Source organism: Anopheles aquasalis, chromosome 3, assembly GCF_943734665.1.
Source record: "Anopheles aquasalis chromosome 3, idAnoAquaMG_Q_19, whole genome shotgun sequence".
Taxonomy (NCBI): domain Eukaryota; kingdom Metazoa; phylum Arthropoda; class Insecta; order Diptera; family Culicidae; genus Anopheles; species Anopheles aquasalis.
Window position 1 is genome coordinate 55,278,549 of NC_064878.1, and position 20,000 is coordinate 55,298,548.

A 20,000-nucleotide genomic window follows, 5' to 3' on the forward strand; every position below is an offset into this window, starting at 1 on the left:
CCGTAAGCAAAAACCATTCGCTTAAGCTATTATTCAAACTTTCGTTTCTTCTGTCCGTTTCGTGTGTCTCATGCACGCACTCAAGCTTGGTTGTTGGCTCGCAGCCCATTCCTAAAATTGACCTAAATCAATAAACCTAGGGAAAGTGCTTTTGCACCATTTTTTTTTTGCTGAACAAATTTACCGAAATAAAAAACTTTCTGTCTACCTCTTGCTACCTCAAAGAAGCTGAAGCACTTCGCGGAATTGCCGTTTTAGCTAGAGTGGTAGTTTTCGTATGTTTTCCGTTTCTTTACCCAAACTCTCCTCACTTACTTAATTACTTATTTAACTCTCTCTCTCTTTCACGTCCTATTGTAGGGACAAAACCGCCCCCTACCTATTGGCGTACGATCAAAGCATTTTCGAAAATGGAATCAGGATACGACTCGAATTGCAATACTATTTACTTTCAGGCATTTAAGGCCTCGTGCGCCCTTAAAAAAAAAACCACACCACACGCTGGAAGCTTGCTACAGTCCGCGTTCTCGAAGGCTTATCCCTATAAAATGGTCAAAATGGCCGTTGGCTTTCAGGCAGCCCAACAGCCTGCGCCTACTGCGCGCACGGAAGAGGAGATCCCTATATCCTGTTGCCACAAATACGTCTTCGTTTTTGGATGGAATCGATTCTTATGTGTGATGTCCTGGGAATACAACGGCTCCAGCAGTGCACCAGCAGTAGTCTCTTGTTCTACCTTGGTTCCGCATGTCAAAGGATTTCATCCTTCTCTGCTCTGCGTCCCCGAAAAAAAAACCATTTCACCTTTCATCTCCTTCCCTACCTCGCTTGTCTATGTTACTGGAGGGGTAAACTAATGGATTCTTACACGCCAGCCTCTTCGTACTAAGATATGTGTGCACTACTCCCTGTGCTGCTTGCTTCGAACTCTGAACTCTGAATGGTGGTGGCCACCCACCACCCTGGTCATCATTATCGGCTGTCTGTGGTCGGATTGTACTGTTAGCGCGCCTGAGGTTAATTGGGTTCATTGTAATTCTCCTGAGTGTATATATTGTGTATTCCGGTGCGCTACGACCAAAAAGGTGTGTCCTGTGGCTACTTTCAGCATAAAAAGGAGGTCGTCTACACTTTCTGATTGTTCTTATTCTTCCTCCTTCGTGGGAATGTAAATCAATATATTCGCTTCTCGTCGAATACATTTCGTATAAAATGGTGTCGGTGTTCAAGTGGTTTGTGTTGCTGTTTTTTGGGTGTTGGGTGTTGCTCCTGGGTTCTACAACTTCACGCGACTGTTCCACGCTTACGCACGGTTCCGGAACTGGATGGTGGCCGCGACAACGATGGCTACGAGCGTAGCAACCGGCAGCAACAGATAGGACACCGACACGGCACTAGCCCCACCACCGTAGCGAGCCTGTCCACAAGCCGGTGGGCACACGGGAATAACCGATTCGGTGAACTCGACGCGTCCCTCCGCCTCGCCCAGCTTGTTCGTCGCCTGGCAGATGTACTCGCCGTACTGGCGCTTCTCGGCCGTGATAACGCGCAGCGTCGAGTCGGTAAACTCGTCGGCCGTCGCGAACTGGGACAGCGAGTAGTGCTGGTTGGACGAGAGCTGCACGCTATCCTTCAGCCAGCGGATTGCCGGCGGCGGGTACGCCTCGATGTGACACTCGAGATCCATATCGTACTGCAGCGCTTGTTCGACGCGTGGCCGCGGCACCGTTACGACCGGGGCAAACTCCACCTCCAGGTTCACGTTACGCCGGTCGCCCCGGCTGACACCGTTGTCCGCCACGCAGTAGTACGTTCCGCGGTCCTCCTTCCGTACCGTATTAATGTTCAGCACGTTGCCCGAGAACGTTGCACCACCTGTTGGGAGAGAGAGAGAGAGAGAAAAAGAGTGAGAAAATGTGGAAAAACATCAAAATTAATTTAATTTATTGCGACAGTTTAGCCGCAACCGATTCTGTTGTTTTGTTGCTCAACCAACTCAACCACCAACAGAACAGTTGGCCCATTAGTGAGTACAAGCCATAGCCAAGCAAACCAAGCGAAGGTAAAATGAGAAATGGCTTCCGGCTTCGAGGATGATCCGCGTGCGTGCATGCGTGCGTGCTGGCTGGTGTTCCCCTTGATCACCATCTCACGCGTGGCACCGGCATCCGAAAAGGTGTCTCGAGTCAGTGAGCAGCCACAATTTGTCGTGTCCAGTAAGGGCCCCAGCGCTTGAGTTGCAGTTCATGATCATGAATAGTAATCAGCGGGTGGTTAAGGAAATGTGAAAATGCGTAAAAGCCTACGAGGGCCACACAGACACAAGCTCGCTCACGTGTGCAAAGCTTCCATTTCCTCGATGGCGGCGGAGAATGCGTTTAATTTGTGTTCCCCTCGGTTCCCCGCCACATGCGCCAGGAGCGTAGTGCATTAAAACTCATTTCCGTATCCCCGTAACCTTCCTCGAAAAACCGCGCACCATCAACAGACACAGGACAGTCTGTTGAGCAAGGAGACCGGAATGATCGTTATTTGTCACTGTCAGTGACCATTCCCGGGGAGGCCAACGGAAAGAGTAGCACTCTTGTATTTCCCTCAAAAAAAAAAGTTGTGGTTCTTTGTTGTTTTATTTTGATTGTACTCTCTGTCGCTGTTTCTCATCTAGTAGTCTGCGGTACGAAAACTTCGCGGCTGACTGGAGATGTCACAGGACTTAACGGGCCGGAACCAATTTAACTATTTCGGTGGTGGCCGGGGCAATGACGACTATGTCTTGTCTATCAGAGAGGGAGGGTCTGGTGGAAAGCATTTTTTTGAAATTGGATTTTGGTTGCGTGAGCACGGTCCGTGGTTGCAGCATAAAACTGCTCATGAAATCATCGGTGCCCAATTGGTGTCGTTAATGTTTCGACGGGTGGGGAGGAACCTACGTCAGCCTGCCATCGAAAGGTCAGGGAATGAGGATGGGCCACCTTTTCACCTTCCAATTAGCTGCTAGCCCTCCCGCCCCGCCTCGTGCTGACGTCGACGAAGGTGTCAGGCTGCTAACGAGCATTTTTATGTTAAATTTTTGGAATCATTTCAGCGACTTTGAACAATGGAAAATGTTGTATTGAGTTGTCGAAAAGGGAAAATCGTTGATACTGGTAACATACGCCGCCGGCAAGCGAGACCAGAGCACCATCAGCATGATTTGTTGCTCATTTGTTGCACATTGAAGCAACCAGCGCCAGCCAGCGAGCCAGCATGCATTCAATTGCAGTGCTTCCTCTTTCGACACAAATCCCATAAAAATCCTCTCCCGTTTTCCTTCCTTTGCCCATTTCCACGCTTGCTTTTCATTGTGGAGCATAAAGCAACACATCAAAGCTGTCAAACGATACGGCTAAATATGCCTCTCTCCATCGACCCCAGGGGTCTTCCCGGATCCGTGGCGAGGCAATTGACACACGACTACGCACGACATTGTAGATCGATGGTGTCGATTTGTGTCACCAAAAAGGCATCAAAGCATGCGGTAACAACACAGAAAACCTAGCAGCGGGCCAGCGACTGGCTTACGAGAGGGCTGGTAATTTGAGACTTTCAGCTGAAGTTCTCGTTTGACGTTCGCCGCTTCCGACACAGATTTCATGATACGACACCCCAAAAATGTGTACATTTTCTGCAAAATGCCTCCAGTACGCCAGGAGCAGAGAGAAGAAGGGTGTCAAGTGACGGGCCGGCTCAATGCTGGCGATCAGTTTCATTAATTCGCCGTTTAAAAGATCGTAACGCACTGATAAATGCATGGCGGGACGCAGATTATGTAGCGCAAAGAGAGGGATGCTCATGCCATGGAATAATCTACTGGTTGGCCAAGTTCTTCGGCCGTTTGGTTCAATTGCAGTGTAAACACTTGAACAGGGCAAGACAGGGGACCGAGTGAGAAAGCCGCCTGATCTGATGGTACGATGAGAATTGAAGCAAAACGATGACGCCTCAACGACATTCTCTATTGATTTTTCGCGCCTATTGCCATGATGCGGCATGGCTTTCATTAACTGTTGCCGAGGGCGCTTTTTTCCCTTTTTTCCTTCTCTTCCCGCCATGTTGGACTCATTTGGACTCCACAGCGCGCATTCCAACATTAAAAAAACTGACTCCCAGGAGGCGTAGGCATCGTTTGCTTATGTGCTGTTGTGATCTTCATGTGCCTCTTCAGATCGCTCGCTCAACAAACAGACACTTGAGAGCTCACTCCGACGCTCGCTGCATTTTGATGAACTCTGCGTGCGCTCCGTTCTGACGCTGCACCCCACCCTCTGGGTGACATATCGGGAGCTAATCCCTCGGTTGGGAACCTTTTGAAGTGCCTAGACGGAGCGTTCTAGGCAGCTGAACCGTCACCGTCACCCATAAAACCGTTCGCACCGTTCCGTTTGGTGTTCTGCGTTCCCAAAAACATCCACAAGCGACCCCTGGAGCGGCGTCGTCGTAGTCGTTGTCATTTTATTGCATTTTCAACGGCCGATACGATGCGTTTGTCCTGGGGGACAGTGTGGTGTGATCGTGATTCACGCGCGCGCGCGCGCATCATAATGATTATTAGATCGAAGCGCTTCTCACTCGAAACACACGGAACGATAAACTTCAATGACCAATCCGACATCGAACCCTCTGTCCCCATGGGAGAATCGGCTTACTGCGGTAAACCCTCCTGCTGCTGTCCATGTGTAGCGCTCTGGGTTCCAGGTTGAAAAGAACACGTACGCGTTTACGAGGTGTCCCAGGGGATTCTCGACAGCGAGAGCGAAATGGTGACATAATCCACTTATGTCTCAAGGACCTCTCCTCGGACCGACACCTTTCCCTGGCCTCTACCCGTCGAACCGTGCACAGATTGCAACGGATGCGATACACCACTCGGGATGAGATCCGAAAACAAATGCGGAAATGAAACAATCTCTCGGGTCAAGCGTGTGCTCCTGGCCTGAGAATAAATGCAAATTCGGACGCTAATTTGATGGTGAGCCGATCGTGCACACGTCACAAACAAGCCATCACCGTCAAACGGACCACGGATCGGCGAACCAGCAGCTAGCTTCCAACGGAAGGGACGAACGCCCGGAAGCCGGAAGTCGCCGGTGACAGCTGCAACCGACACTTCTGCTGCATTCTGCATTCATGTGCGACCGTTAGAGTGCTACCTTTTCTCGCTTTTCCCAAAATAGGCTTAAAACAAACGGAATATCCCTCTATTCTTCTCTCGGCTCGAAAGAGAACTCGTTTGGCGGGGCGGTCCCACAAATCAAATCGATGCTGCTGCTGCTGCTACTGGCTGCATCCGTTTCGGTAGCGTGTTCTGTGCTCCTCAAGCTAAGGTTGCGTCGAACTTTAATCCACTTAGCGACACATACAATGGCGGCGAGTCGGCAGTCCTTCTTTTTCACCTTCACCAATTTCCAAACCCATTCCCAGGGACCCAGAATCGGAGTGGAAACGCTATCTTCTGTGTGCCCTCGGAACCCTTTTCCGCACGCCGTTCACAGGGACCCAAAACCTTCCTTCGTGTGGCCCACATAAGGGGCGAGGATTAATCCGAACCCGCGGGGCCCGTTGACGTTGCCGACGGGATTGCAAAATTATGCTTCGCAGCGTCCCGCAGGGCCAAAATAGGTAATGATAGGTTTCCATGACATGACGCTCCGGATGGCTCAGAACCACTCGAGGAAGCTGCGAAAAAAGTTGGCAGCTGGAGCCGATTCGAGTCGAACCTTTCCAGCGTCCGTGGCAATAATTAATCTTCTCAAAAAGTTCAAGCTCATGGCGTTGCCGTGTACTCCTGTAACATATGATTATGGCGCCCCCGGGAGAGGGAATTCTCTGTGTTCTTGGATAGAAGCGACAGAAAAAAAAGGGAAAACTTTCGATTTAGAGCCACGCTCTCTCTGTGCCTCTTTTCTAGCTCTTCCTCTCACCAGCTGGTAATCCAGTAGAAGGTGGAAGTTTTAAATGTGAAATTCAATTTGTCGTCCCATTGTTAGTCGTCGAAAGCAAAGCGTGGCGCCTGAGAATGAGGTTATGTTGCCCGAAAAGCGAACGTCACTACTCCGCCGCTCGGCCTACTAACGACGACAACAACACAGCTACTCGTTGATTGCAGAGGGAACGGTACGCGATCGTAGACCGCCGTGACAGGCGACAAGCGACAGGCGGCGATCTAATTAATTAGAGATTTTCGATTTTGGGAACACGGTGTGTCACCAACCAGCAGCAGTACTGGCACCATCTGTTCCCATTTTCACTTTACACCGGCTGGTGCAGCTGGCGTGCGCGCTAGATCTCGATGTAACGCAATGTACGGGCTGTGGCGGCGGCGGCGTCGGTGGTGCATCAATACAATAATGCCGCGTTGCATCACGGTTGGATGCATCTTTCTCTCGCTCTCTCTCTCTCTCTCTCTCTTCAGCGCTCATCAATCGTGCACCGCGCATCAGTATGCAGCAGGTTGATGGCAGCGGCAGCGGCCTAGATTTCATTATTTGCCTTACGATCTACGATCTTTCTAGTGCAGCGTGACGGCCGGAAATGGTGTTTGCAAATACAGAACCAGACAGAGGCCTCTGGTTTCATAAGCCCCGTTATTTTCCACAGCCAGGGAAAGGCACAAAAGGCCCTGGCACTCTGTAAGCGTTGGTTTGTTTTGTTAAACCTCAAAATCGAAGCCGATTTTTCGCTCAATCAATCACTTACAACCGGAAAGACACCTTTTAACCCTCGGTGGCGTGGCGTTGCGTACACGTGCCCGCAAAAGGTTTGTTCCCTCTGTTCCCCCGGGTTGATGATAAGAAACCCGACGAGAGAAGCGACGGCCAGCGCTAAAACACCGGAAGCAGCGACCGTACCGGAAGGTACCGCGTCGTTCGTTGCACAAGCTGATTACAACAGCAATCGATAGGGACGTTGGTTGCCGGTGCGATTGTTAAGCGAAGAATAATCGACCTAACGATCTGCTGTCGACCCTTCGATGGTTCTGTTGTCGATGGAAAAACCCACAACAACAACATTACCTCAAACCGTTGGCGGGCAACCACGGTGTAACGAAGGACAACGAGGAACAGGAAACGGAACAGAGACCAGAGAGAGAGAGAGAGAGAGAGAGAGAGACAGGCGACAACAAGGACTTTCCCTTTTTTTTGGGTTCATTCGGCGAGGGTTTCCCGTGCGATCTGTCTATTGTCGTCGTCGCCGTTGCTGGTGGTGAGCTCATAAATTAGCAGCCTTGGCCGGGGACATATGTGCCCGTGTGCACCCCACCGCGCACCCCAGATAGATGCGATGTCCCATCGCGTATCAATGTTTGCTGGGCGGCGGGGGGAGATCCCTTTTTCAAGGTGTGCCCCACGAGATGCGAGAGAGAGACGATTTTTCGCGCCTTCCGTTCCAAGGTCCGTTTGGTGTCACACCAAACTGCTGCACCCACCATCCACTCGCCATCAGCACCACCAGCATGTGTCCCCGGTGAAGGGAGTGCTCACGGAGAGTCCCTTGGTTGATTGTATCCCTTCGATTGTTGCTGCGTTAGTTGTTGGGACACATTTTTGGATGAAATGAACGACAAACTTCTAACCGAACCTGACCGGCTGGTTACATACTGGTTTGAAACGGAAACGCAATCATACGATCTCATCTACGGTGACCCTTTTGGAGCAATGTGCACCGCCCCGAGGACTAGAATTTGGAATTTTCGGCGTTTTTTTCCCTCTTCTTTTTCAAATTCAATTCACTCGAAAAGGATTTTATTTAATTTCTGCCATGATATTACAAAAAGTAGCCTGTAGGTGTGTACAGGAGAGGGTATTTGTCCCCAAAATCGAAATCAAACAACCGGAAACCCATGGGTGCACGTTGCTCGGTGGGTGTGGCACCTCCACCAGTTATCAATTCCAATTCCATCAGGACCCTAGGACCACGCTCGTTTGCGAGGACACAACTCGGGCACAGTAAAGGATAATGCTGCAAACACAAGGACAACTGCAGCAACCCCTGTGGCAGCTGGTGCACCTGCTTCGCATTCGTCTGGAAACCGGAAGTACGTTGGGTGGACTTTTGCCAACTCGTACACATACAGCTGGCACCAACTGGCGCCTACTACGGTTCCACTTTTCCTTCTCTTTTCCTATTTTTTATTGTTATTGTGGCAATCATTTCATATTTAAATACACAAAAACAAAAAAAAACACTGGGCGAAAGGGTGAGTTGCACAAACCTTCCCTTCCTTTCCATTGCCCTCTGTTTGCGACTGCTGCTTTGCGGCAAACATGTGAGATCGTACACGCTGCGTTATTCTGGCCAATCATCAACCCAACAAAATGTGTATGGTATGCAATTCGAAACCATTTCACCCTTGCGCTCGAGCCAGAGCAAACGCACAGCCTGCTACTGCTGCTGCTGCTGCTGGTGGTGGCAGTGAAGCAATGAAAATTTAATTAATTACAATTATCAAAGCAATCGTGAGGGCTGGACATGCCAAATGGGGTACGGCACCCCCACCAGACCAGAGACAAGCAAGCAATTCTCCAACGCGGCCACACTGGAGATGATGCACCCCATATGTGGGGATGACGCGCTCTAATCGATGCAGGGAATGCAACGAGAGAACGCAAGGGAGGCAGAAAGCAATGCACCGGAGTAATTACCGTCGTCACTCCGGGTTCGGGTTGGTTCGATTCGCGTGTTGGACTGGTGCGTTTGTCCTGGGGCGCGTGTTTGTTCGTCGTTCACGTGTCGGTGACCAACCAATATGGCGGTAGTTAATGTATCGAAGCAAGGCAGCCAGGGATTGAGATCGAAATCGGACGTTCTTGGAATGCTAGCGTATGCAAAAAAAAAACGTCGAAAAATACGTGCCAGACTGTGGAGAGACCACTCCCCTTTTTACGTGAAGGATAATTACGATGATAACGCACTATCGAAAGAAGCCGGACAGAACTGTAACTACCGATGTCCTTTTTTCCTCTTCTTCTTCTTCTTCTCATCAAATATTCAGTTCACTCAGTCGGGTCCTGGCGCCCCGAACATAATGACTACCTTGGTTTTATGGCAGAATGATTTACTACTTTTGTTGCGCCATTCTGGCCCCCTTCGGGCGCCCGCCCTGCTTCAGCAGATCCTCGCAACCCCCGTACGGGTTCGCAGTGCAAATAGTGACGCGCGGCGATCGATTTGAATGGTGGCGTCATCAAATATGGGGGAAGGTTTATGACATCATCCACAGTCAGTCGGTGACTTACTAATCTGATAAGAAAGAACATAATTTTCTTTGTTTCCTTGGTTTGCCATTTGATTGTTTCGCTCTACCTCAGAAACTTGTCATAATCCCAGAGGAGGCGTCCGTAATGGTGAAAGATTATCAATTTTGATATTTAATTCATTTTCGACCAATCGATTGCCATGCTCGACATGCTGCTGAACCGGAGCGTTTCTTACGTCTGTTCCTCCATTTATTTGAGGACCATTTTATTCCTCCCCAGAAAAGCATGTGTTTCAATTAGCGAAATGAATCAATGCGACGGATACGGAGGATAATCTAGTTAGCGGGGCGTTCCGCTCCGAAGGGGATTAACGAAGCTCAAGAGACTCGTGAAACAATGTCCCACTTGAATATTCGCCGTAATATTACTCTCAAGGTCACAGAAGAATAAAGATGGCGTTTTTGTTCGCTTATGAACGTTTTATGACATTTTTGCGGTTTTTATAGCCGCAATATCGATTCAATATTTACTGATTATCAATCGAAGGACAACTAACATGGTTATGTTAGCTTTTCCTACGATATATTGCCATCAAATTAATGTTATGGAACACCAGGGCACTTGTACCACCTTTCTGGAACGCTGGTTGCCTAGAATTCCCTCCAAGGATACGCACACACTCCGGAAACTGACTGTTTAACAGCATTACACCGTGGTCCCTAATTAGGAGCCTATCTAAATTGCGCTTTACAGACCCTAGGGGTCAATTCTACACACCATCCTTTACGGAAACATCCTTTTACGGTTTTGTGGGGTGTGGTTTACAGCACAGTACAACGAGGCGTAGGACAGGTTGATTAAACAGGAACAGCTAACATTAACATTCTCCTCCTTCACGGCAAAAGCTACGCCTAACCGACGCGTGTGGTTGCGTGATCAAAGTTCACTTTGACTGCGGTATGAATTATGTGCGTGGTATCCATTAGTCTTCGTTGTCGTCATCGTCGCCATACCACGGACATTGCGTGGCGCACTCGCACTAGCTGCTTCTACGGTTACTAGTTTCCCAAAAAAACCCCGTATGAAAAAAAAACTATTCCATCCTTTTTTCACAACCCATGCGGACCCTCCAAACACAAAGACGAAAACCACATTTAACCATCACGCCACGGCTCCTGTGTCTGTGGGTTCCTTTTAACCGACCGAGAGCGCGTGTTGTGGTACGCCGATGTCTAGCCTAGATGTCGCCGGTCGGTCGATCGTCCCCTCGTCTCAGAAAGAACTAGCACCTGAAGGACCGTTACCTCGCTCTTGTCAGAGAGCTATTTGCCATCATTACATTCCACTTGGTCGGGCTCAATAGCGACCGACAGCGACAGACAGGGCCCCACCGTTCTCCGTTTGAAGTTCTCGTGTCCTCGGGCAATAGCAGTTGCCAGCCAGCAGTCGCGCAGAAGGACACCGTACCACGCCCGAGGCACTGAAGGTGCCATAATTGAGTTGACTCAGAACAGGATGCACCACCACCACCAGCATGGCTGACGAGAGGGCGGACGCCGGAAGAATTTGCTGATTTTCGATTAATTTCTGTTCTGGCTCATTGTGTGTGCGTGCGGATAGATAGACAGACAAGGTGGTCGCGGGTTGTCTTGGTGTGCAAACACAATATGGTCCCGGGGTTGCATTGGCCAGACCTCCCAACAGGAAAGCACCGCACCGCAGTACTATGTAAATTTAGGGCGGTTTTATTTGTCCATATTTTCCTGGACCATATGCACGTCAACGTCATCGGCAGGATCTTGACAGAGAGCGAACTCCCCCCCCCCCGCCCCTCCCGCGGTTTCCATTTCCTGTTCTCCGTAAACCGCAAACCGACACAAATGGTTGTTGGAACCACGATTGGTCGTAAATTGAATCGGCTGGCTTGTCTTTTGCATAGAAAGAGAGAGAGAGAGAGAGAGAGAGAGAGAGAGAGAGAGAGAGAGAGAGAAACCATTTAGCGGACCGACAAGCGATCACTGAATGCGATGGGTAGCGATCAATAACAAACGGGCCAAAAAAAACCCAAAAAGGATATAAAAACCACCGGAAAAACCTTCGCCGGAAAGCACCGGAAACACACAGGACTCGTACCCCTAGCCTAGGACCAATAATATGCCAGCACCCGGCATCAACGGTCACGGTCATGGGCGGCAGTGGTGTAGGGGGTTCAGCATTTATTTTTATTTTTTCTAAACCTTTTTTCCACGGCCATCCCCCGATCATAAAACGATTACACACAACATAAAGCAACCCTCACCCTCTGATCCTGCATACATTGACGAGAAATATGGATTCGCGTTTTGTTTGGCGCGGTGCATAAAATTGCTTGTCCTGTGCTGCTTCCTCTCGTGGACGAAGGTCCTTGTGGCACTGTAGCGTAACGTATATGTTTATGATCGGGTCCTGCTGCACCCAACCTGCAGGCACACTGTTCCGTCTCCTAGCGGGCCCCTTTTGCATCACTCAATTCCCGTTCTGTCAATCGTGCCTCTCGTGCCGCGTCTCTCTGCCTCTCTCTGTATTCAGATAAATTATCCATCCATCCATTTCACCGCCGCTTAACGCTCGAACGCCCCTCGGCCTCGTCAGGAGGAGTGAAGTGAACTGACGAGTACCCGAAACTGTCCAATTAACTATCTATTGTGTCCCGGTAGGTGACACTTTTTTTGGCTGCCTGCCAGGGAATATTCTGCTTGGACAGGATGTTAATGTGTTCTTCTTCTGCGAGGAATGTTATACAATGCACTCCAATAATGAACTGTATCATTAAGGATTGGGTTGGAAGCGAGCTTTCCCAATTCCTAGACTCGGACATGGTTGGGAAAAAAATAATGTTGCAGATAGGGAGCATGAAGAGCAGACGAATGATCATAAAGTAAACATTTCGCCCGGAACTCCAAACGGTCCGACACGCAGTGTTGTTTACGCAGCAAATGCTGCGGGCACGATCCTCCACCGACCGGCAAAGGGCAAAGAAGATAAGCACGGAACCGTTCGTTGCGATGCGTAGCGGACATATTTTTTTAAAGTCCCTCCACCCAAGTCACCCCCGGCATTGGGCCCTGCGTAAAAATCTGGGAAACTCCCAAAGTTCTACGGGCTTTTTCCTGCCTGGAAAAGGAGTGAAGCGAGCGAATGCGTACTGGAGCGATCGGTTTTGGTCCTATCTCATTCCTTCTTCTCCTCCACCTTCTCGTCTAGGCCCGGCCCCGGAATAACAGACCAGAGCGAATTGGTCCTAACAAAATATTTGGACAATTCTTACAGCACATATCCCCTGGGAGGGGCAGATCGATGAGGGATCGATCAGAGCATGTATGCGCCGCTGCAAGCAAGCAGGCAAAGCGGTCTGCCGACACTGATGATGCACCAGGAACTGAGAGGTGGTGCCAGGTAAGAGGAGTGGCGGTAAGAGGTGGCGTAACGAATTTTTTTAAATCAAAACCCTACGAACGCCTGTCTTTCTCTCTTTGGAGTTAGAAGAAGAGACAGCGGCAGCAGCGAGGCAGGAAGCGAGCATAAAAGCGAAAGGGGCGCGGTCCCGTTTTTTTGCATAGACCATACGCCGGCTTGATTGCACGGAGAAGCAAGCCCTTCTCGGTGTGCCGGAGAAGGGCCAGTGCATTCGAAACAGGGGCTTTGACAACACCACGGGGACACGCGGAACCCGACAGCGCTGCCTCGCCTATTGTGCTTGTGATACTTTGGACCGTGGGTCTCGCGATCTCACCGATCGCCTCGACCAGGATTCGTTATTAATTGTTATGAATAGCTAATTTTCCTACAATCATAGCGATGACGAGCGGCCGGAAGTTGCCAGGCAGCCATCTAGGAATACATGGTTCCACATCCCTAACTAGGTGAAGACGTGCTCACGCTCTCACTTGCTCTCTCTCTCTCTCTCCTCGGATCTTGTGCACCAATAAAGATGCCACAAAGGATGCTGATGCATTCCATGGCCCAGTCTCCCGGGGTTCCGGCTACTCCACGGCGAATCCCCGTCGACCCTTTTATGGTCACCGGCCGGAGCAGCAGTAAAACTATTTTGATAAGCTAATAAAACATTTTACAATCCTGCATTGGCCCCCGAAACCACGGCGGCTACCACACCTCGCGGGGTACCACCGATTAGCCAATTCAGTGCTGCTGAGGCCCTTGAACGGGAGAAAGGGAGTGAGAGAGAGGGCGCGCACGCCGTTCCCCCTCGAGATTCAAGTTTTATGATCGTCTGAGGTCTTCTCCCGCGGTGCTCAACGGCGATAGGGAACAAAAAGCCAATCTCTTCACCACCAACTGACTCACTCTCCCTCCCGCCCTCCCTTGCCCTTGCCTGCTCCTGACGCTTCCTGCTGATTCAATTTCCCTTCCCCTGCTGGCTTGGCTTCGCAGTGCAGTGTGTTTTGTGCCTGCAGCCCTTCTTATGCCATCCTCTTCCAACCACCCCTCCTTGTGTCCGCCGGGCCCAGCAAATCCGGAAGAGGTCCTTGCACGCTTCCCCTCCAGCCCGGTGTGGTCGTTGACACTTTTTTTCGCTCGTTGTTCGTCGCTTTGGTTAGTTGGTTAGGGCTTCTATACTTCCTACTTGGCTTGTCCGTCCTACTCCGTAATCGAGCAGGCAGCAGGAGCACCCCAGTGGCGTGTCGTGATGGTAGAAAAAAAAAAGGGAGAAAAGGGAGGATCCTTCGAGTGGCTGATCCTTTGCTCCTTTCCCTCCCAGCTACAACACAACAATGGGAAGTATATTAGTTACATGGTAATTGCTATGGAATCGACATTATAAAACGACATCTCTCACACTTACTGCTGCTGCCTGGTCGCCAGTAGCGTGGCTAGAGCGCCCGGCGGATTAACCGTTCTGCTCGGTTTCGTCCGCCACGGTAGCCTTTGCGACCCCCTTTGCCCGTGAACGGCCTCACCAATTACCTCACAATTCAATGTCAATCATCTGGAAATCTGGTACTGCCCAGCGCAGCGTTGGACATGGCTTGCTAGGACCAGTCTGCCGATTTGCAAATGGCGGCTTGTTTCGGACCGCCTGCTACGACTGCAGCACGGTGTAATGGCGGACAATTTTTCGGCCATTTCCGGCCCTCCGGAAACGGGAGTTCAGGACAGTGCTGCAGACGTACTTGTAGGCTCCCCAACTTATTCGTCTGTATGCAAATGGCAGGTTTATGGAGTTAAGCCGTGTGGTTGTTGCGTGTGCATTCGGAGTTTGTTTTATGAAGACGTGGCGTGGGGCCATATGCTGCATGATGGGGGATGCTTTATGGCCACCGGGGTTTACGGTGGCCTTTGCGACCACATGTCTAGTAAGGTGCCTTATTCCTCGCCCTTTTATTATTTCATTTCGTTTTTTTTAAGCATCTGGAGCAGCACTTTCTACATCATGACTTCATCAGAGTGACATGTGCTGCGGTATTCACCCGCCAAGAACTCCCCTGTTCCGTTATCAACATCGTTTTCGCGTCGTGATTGCCACCCTTTTTTTTTTTGGTGAAGAAAGTTTCGCATTTAATCCACCGCGTAAGACAATGGTAGGTCATGGGTGTTCCCGGGGTGCGAATGGGAATGCGAGAAGCGGCGCGCGTCTTGGCAGCACCAATCGCCCGGAAATTCATCTTTTTCCATTGATAACCCCTAGCCCGAACACGGTGGCTCTGATTGCTGGATGTTTTAATTTGCCTGGCCACAACCACCAATTGCCATCTCTCTTCCCCTCTCCTTCTCTCTCCGATGATTTCGTGAGGCTCTCTTGTCGGGAACAAATTGTCCAAATTGTGTCACCACCAGCATAAGCAACAACCGGCCAGGGTTGCCGGCGTATCGGGCTGGGAGCGCCAGCCACGGGAGCACGGAAATGATCTAATTACTTGCCCATTCATCGCCGCACGAATGTTAGGCCAGGAAGGAAGTGACCGAACCGAGGGTAATAAAAAAAAAACCCAAAAAACCCCCCTTGGACCGGTCTCGGACCGACCGGGCGACACATTTAGAGGGCCAACGATCTGACGTTGCTTCTGTTCCGTTACCCGATTCCCGGGGGCGGGGCGGAGCGGAGTTTTTGGACCACTGGACAGCCGGACAGCGTGGACCATTGGCAAATTGATTGTTGATCTTCTGCCATTACACCGTCATCATCATCATCATCATCATCATCATCCTCCTCCTCCGTGGACTCCATCCGACGATGGGGCTTAAAATTTGTTTGGTTTTTCTTCATGCTACGCATCATCGCCATCTCTATTAGCGTCTGGTGCTCGCCCCTGGAGTCATCTGCCAGCATGAGGGCACGCCCGTGGAACGCGACCCGCTAACCAGGCTGGCAATGAAATGGTCGCTAGAACGCGACTCCACAACCGAAACCCCAGCTAGAGCCGGGTCCGTCATTCATTCTGAAGCGAGTAATCGTGCGAGCAGCAAGCCAGCGATCACAGGCCACCGATCTCTTGCCACCACTTTGTGCACACAATTGTGTGGCAAAGAAGTGAGCAGTTTTGCGACGACCAGAACGACGATTGTAGACTGAGGAGGGACACTGTAAACGACGACGCCCCGCGAGAGGCACTTAATTGGAGCAATTATGTCGCTGAGAACGCTGGCTGGGACGCACCAGAGTGTGGTGCTGCCGTGGCCACACTCTCTGAAACTCATAATCGATGCGACCAATGCGTCGTCTTCGTCGTCGTTGACGCGTCTTGTGTCGTGTGATGAGACCGAAGAATGGGCGAAGGTTATCGTGTTACGCATCGGAAAGACCGAGACAATGAGAGGCCAAGAGGGAATTGTTGTGGATCCTCCCCATCCCCCCCCCCCCCCGCCCCCTCTTGAGTATGTCAAACAATTAGGGTCCTATTCGTCCCTCTCGCGCGCCTTTCGCATCGCTATTTAGCGCCCCACTCAAAGATCGATCATGAGCTTATGCTTCGTGCACTTCATCTACGAGCGCGCGAGTGACAAAGAAGAACGAATTGAATTGGTGGCTGGGAGAGGGTGTCGGCTCACTCCCAGAACCTCCCACCAGTCACTGCACTGTCGTTCTACTGCTGCTGCGGTTTAGGCGCGCGCCTCGCGATAGCAAACAAAGCGTAGTGGGTTTTCAAGAATTCAAAACCGCGTCCTACGCACACTCTATGTCCCTCTGTCGCTCCCTAATTACTGTCACTAATGGGTGCACACGCAATCTATCGATGAGACACACGTTCGACACCACAGTCGCAAGACCAAACAAAGAGAAGTTCTGGGCGACTGGAAGACGCATTGCAGCATCGCATGTTGTACAACAATCCCCAATGCTACTCCAGCTCCAGCTCCAGCTGCTGCAGTAACAAGCAACGGTCCATCGATTGCATTCAACGTTAGCTGCTGGCTGCCGGTGTGGCGAAGAGCATAAATCAGTGCCTGCTCCGCGGTTCCAACACTTCCCCCTTCTGCCTTCCCTTCTGCCTTCTGTTGTCGTTCTCTAACAAAGGCAAAGCACGGAGGCTCGCTTCGTGTAACGACCGCTTCGGTTGGAAGTCGTCGACCTGCCAGAGTGTGCCCAACATCGACAACGACAACGACATCGACGTCGACGTCGAGTGTGATGCGCTCGTCTTTAGCGTTGCAGCGACTATCACGATTGAGGGCACACGCGTTTCTGGATCGCTCGATCATCGATCGAACGTCCACCGCCGGGGGCCCCGGGTGACGCCGAGGATGGTCGCATATAATCTTATCGAACAACAGTTACTCGAGCAGCTCGCGCGATCGATAGCAAACTCCCGCAAGTTTACAGCTAGAGCTTTGTGGCGTTGTGCGCTTGGGGTTTGACCGCAAAAAACCGCTCCCCGGCAGCGGCTCCCCGGGGGCGACTAATCGATTGAATTATAATCCGTTACCGGTGGGGCCTTGCGGACGACGACGACGACGACGGAACCTCCTCATGGATTGGCTTGGCTTGGCTTGGCTGCTAGCGTAACGTAAGATTAGTGTGCGAGCAACGTTCGAACCCGCTGGCCGGCAATTTCCGCCATTTTCCAGCACAAAAACCTTCTTCTGGTGCTTCTTGTGACCGAGCTCTACGATCGGGCATTGCGGCTTCGTGTGCTCGGTTCGGATCATCTGCTGCTGCTGCTTGGAATTATGAATCGCGCGCTGCATGGCACGCTGGCCGTGATCTAATTTGCATCTCTGGGAAGCTGAGGGTGGTGGCGTGTGTCGGCGAACTGTATGTAATTGCCGGGAACCCGTTACATCGACGCATGACGCCGTAGCGCATCAAACGAGATGCAGCAGCAGCAGCAGCCAAGTATCGAACTCTGATTGTTCCAAAACGAACTATCAGACGCCTACTGAGTCTTCTACGCTCGATCGTCGTCATCAAAATCTTTACTCAAAAGAACGCTAACCTAGAACACGGATACGGTCGCACAGCGCACAGGGCACCGGTCTCAGCGGGCGCACGCGATCCTCCCGTCGGTCCGTGGTTTTGGAAAACCGGCGCTGAGTTAGGGCCTTCCCTGCGTGTTCCTTCTACCTTTCTACCGTAATCATCATTTAATGAGCCAGCCAGACGACGTACCACCTCGGACGGACCAAAGGAACCTCTGATTTCCTCCACGCTGGGTGGTTACAGACTGGCAGACTGCTTTGAGCTTTCAAATTAACGTCTATTTATCTAACGCCCCTTTCGTCGTCGTCCCAATCATGCTGCCTTTCTTTCTCGTTTCCTTTCTCCCTGCCCCTGCTGCTTATTGAAAACAATTTTACTTTTCAGTTTTCTGGCATCGTCTCTCCCTCACAGCGGAGATCGCGAGCGCTTCATTAATCAAAAATCCAAGCACAAATGTGCAGTGGAGGAGCAGGCAGCAGTGTGAGCAGTGGGTGCCGGGAAACACCTACACGATCTCATCGCACCCTTTTGGGCTCACCAGAGACTTTGCTTATCATGGGTGTGCGACGGTTTGGCGCGAAAATTGCGTTCATTGTAAGGGCCCACGGTCGCGAACACCATCAGCAAGATGATCGTCATTGTGTGTGCTCAGCAGGAGGAGCAGCAGAAGTAGCAGCTGCACCAACAGCGGCGCGAGCCCGTTTCGGAGACCCTGAAACCTGAATGAAGCAGAACCGGTTCTGCATTCGTAGCGTGTTTCAAGCCCAGAGCCCAGTGCCAAGAACGCGCGGACCGAACACACACCCCAAAAACCCCACCCAATCCCACCACCTCGCGCGATCATTCCCCACGCGCAAGAGCACCAGCATGGCGTGGCGTGGCGTGGCCGCTGGCCGCTTTGTAACGGGATGGCAACCAGGGACTGCAGTCACTACCAAGGAGCGCTCGGCTTGCTTGCCATGGCTTTATATAGCGCGACGATAGAAAACCACGGAACACACGGAAAAGGCCACATCCACGAGGCCACCGAGCTGCCCGGAAGGTGGAGTTATGCTGGCTGACAAAAGGGCGGGGGCTGTTGCTGCGCCTACGAAGGTGAAAAACGGTGAAAGTTAGAATATTTTTAAAACACCCCGCGGCGGACGGGCGTATCTCATTTCCATACTCGATGGCGAGCAAGCGATGCGGGCGCGATGTGTTGTCGTCGAGCACCCTCCTTGACCCGTGTTACCGTTTTGTGTCGTAAATAATACACACAGCTCTCGAGCTCTCGAGTGCAGAGTCAGCCAAACGTCGAACCAGAGAGTGTCAGAATAGATCTGCCTTCCTCTCTTGCATCGCATTATGGCAGCCGAAAAAAAAAACAGGCCTGGAGCTGGAGCAGGAGGATCAACATCAGAGGCCCGGGGATGCGCTCTATTGTGCGTGTTATATTGGTGCTCGCTCACTCGCCCGCACCCCCACCGTGGACAGGATCTAGAAACGTGTAGTGACAACCATTTAACGATGGATTACGGCCGATCGTTTGGCTTTCTGGCGGTAGAAGCGGCAGCAGCAGCTCCCGGGGTGTCATAACTTTTCACAACAGCACGGCAACGAAGACTACAGAGAGTCACTCTTCTGAAGAGGAGGTGGAGGAGGTGCTAATTTCTAGGGGATCGTAAGGTGATCTTGGGATGGTTGGGCGTAAATTGAATCGATAAAAGGTTGGTAGCGATCGCGATACAGGTTTGGTTTTGGAGGAGGGCAGTTCTGGAGGAATAGAACTGGTAGAGGTGATGCATTGAAATTCAATAGCAATAACGCATGAGAAGCGAAACATTCTTCGGCAATAACGAGAGTTATGTTAAGAGCTATGAACGATCAAGTTCTACGGAAGCAAAGCTCAAGTTTTTTGGAGAAGGATTAATCAGGGCCTTAGTTGTAGTTCACAGCACACGTTTTTTTGGGCAAACAATTAAATATTTAAACTGGGAGAAGATCCTTCTGTGACACAATAACCTCGACCTCGATCATTGAAGGTTAGAATGATTAAAATGCATCGATTTTCCATCACCAGTTACTTGCGAGGATGAATTAATCGATTTTTCTACCGCTAAACTTTCTAGTGGATGCAATCTACGTATTTCTGTACTTTCTGCTCAGTTTAAATCGTAAAAAAAATGTAAATTGGTCCATTTGCAACGCTCACAATCCATCAAAAATATCTAAAATATCCAATTCTTTGCACTCCTTATGTTAAACAAGAGACACCAGCTTCAAAACGTTAAATTCACAAGGTCACACTAAAAAAAACCAGTTTTCAGTTGATGCCACTCAAAAAGGAGAAACTATCCATGTTCTATTCA

General features: G+C 50.7%; 1 protein-coding gene across 1 annotated transcript in view; it reads right to left on the reverse strand.

Annotated features, from left to right (window-relative positions):
• LOC126578988 (lachesin) overlaps positions 1-20,000 on the reverse strand; it is a 23,423-nt gene that overhangs the window by 268 nt on the left and 3,155 nt on the right. Inside the window, exon 2 of the mRNA XM_050242164.1 lies at positions 1-1,875. This exon is cut by the window's left edge and continues 268 nt beyond it. Coding sequence (XP_050098121.1) covers positions 1,304-1,875 — 572 coding nt within the window. The 3' untranslated portion in view covers positions 1-1,303. The remainder of the gene's footprint in view (positions 1,876-20,000) is intronic.